Source organism: Salvelinus sp. IW2-2015, unplaced genomic scaffold (genome assembly GCF_002910315.2).
Source record: "Salvelinus sp. IW2-2015 unplaced genomic scaffold, ASM291031v2 Un_scaffold4533, whole genome shotgun sequence".
Classification (NCBI taxonomy): Eukaryota; Metazoa; Chordata; class Actinopteri; order Salmoniformes; family Salmonidae; genus Salvelinus; species Salvelinus sp. IW2-2015.
This window is the reverse complement of record NW_019945803.1, coordinates 15,735-17,219: the sequence shown is the minus strand read 5'-3', so window position 1 is coordinate 17,219 and position 1,485 is coordinate 15,735. Positions and strand designations below refer to the sequence as shown.

The 1,485-nt window shown below is 40.4% G+C and overlaps 1 protein-coding gene across 1 annotated transcript in view; it reads right to left on the bottom strand.

Annotated features, from left to right (window-relative positions):
* LOC112077407 (ephrin type-A receptor 5-like) overlaps positions 1 to 1,485 on the bottom strand; it is a gene marked incomplete at its 3' end in the record, with an annotated part of 14,544 nt that overhangs the window by 8,238 nt on the left and 4,821 nt on the right. Inside the window, exon 4 of the mRNA XM_070441682.1 lies at positions 82 to 143. Within this exon, the coding sequence (XP_070297783.1) occupies positions 82 to 143 (62 nt within the window). The remainder of the gene's footprint in view (positions 1 to 81; positions 144 to 1,485) is intronic.

Genomic DNA, 1,485 nt, shown 5'->3' with positions numbered 1-1,485 from the left:
GCATGGTTTACCTTGAGGAAGGTGTCCAGTGATCTGCATGGTTTACCTTGAGGAAGGTGTCCAGTGATCTGCATGGTTTACCTTGAGGAAGGTGTCCAGTGATCCGTTCTCCATGTACTCCGTGATGATCATCACAGGTTTTGCTGACAAAAGAATGGAGAGAATAATATCATATCAAACAGATGAGTGATACATCACCGCTGCTATGGAACCACATAGACAATATACACAACATGTATTAATACAGACAATATACACAACATGTATTAATACAAACAATATACACAACATGTATTAATACAGACAATATACACGACATGTATTAATACAGACAATATACACAACATTTATTAATACAGACAATATACACAACATGTATTAATACAGACAATATACACAGCATGTATTAATACAGACAATATACACAACATGTATTAATACAGACAATATACACAACATGTACAGTTGAAGTTGGAAGTTTACATACACTTAGGTTGGAGTCATTAAAACTTGTTTTTCAACCACTCCACAAATTTCTTGTTAACAAACTATAGTTTTGGCAAGTCGGTTAGGACATCTACTTTGTGCATGACACAAGTAATTTTACCAAAAATTGTTTACAGACAGATTATTTCACTTATAATTCACTGTATCACAATTCCAGTCGGTCAGAAGTTTACATACACTAAGTTGATTGTGTATCGCAAGTACTAACATACACGCCCATGGGACCGACACGGACCGGTACTCAGCTTAGAGTATGACCGACTGCCAGGGAAGGAGACGCGTTCTGTCTCGCTAGAAGATGCACGTACGTATTGGTGGTCGAAAAGTGCAAATTCAGACTCCAGAACACAGCAAAGGACTTGTAAAGATGCTGGAGAAACAGGTACAAAGTATCTATATCCACAGTAAACGAGTCTATATCAACATAACCTGAAAGGTCGCTGCTAGCAAGGAAGAAGCCACTGCTCCAAACCGCCGATAAAAAGCAGAGACTAGCGGTTGCAACTGCACATGGTGACAAAGATCGTACTTTTTGGAGAAATGTCTCTGGTCTGATGAAAACAAAATAGAAACTGTTTTGGCCATAATGACGATTGTTTATGTGTTTGGAGGAAAAAGCTTGCAAAGCCGAAGAACACCATCCAACCGTGAAGCACGGGGGTGGCAGCATATGGTTGTTGGGGATGCTTTGCGCTGCAGGAGGGACTGGTGCACTTTCACAAAATAGATGGCATCAATAGCAAGGGAAATTATGTGGATATATTGAAGCGAACATCTCAAGACATCATCAGGAAGTTAAAGTTTGGTCGCAAATGGGTCTTCCAAATGGACAATGACCCCAAGCATACTTCCAAGTTTGTGGAAAAATGGCTCAAGGACAACAAAGTCAAGGTATTGGGTGGCCATCACAAAGCCCTGACCTCAATCCTGCAGAAAATGTGTGGCGAACTGAAAAGCGTTGCGAGCAAGGAGGCCTGA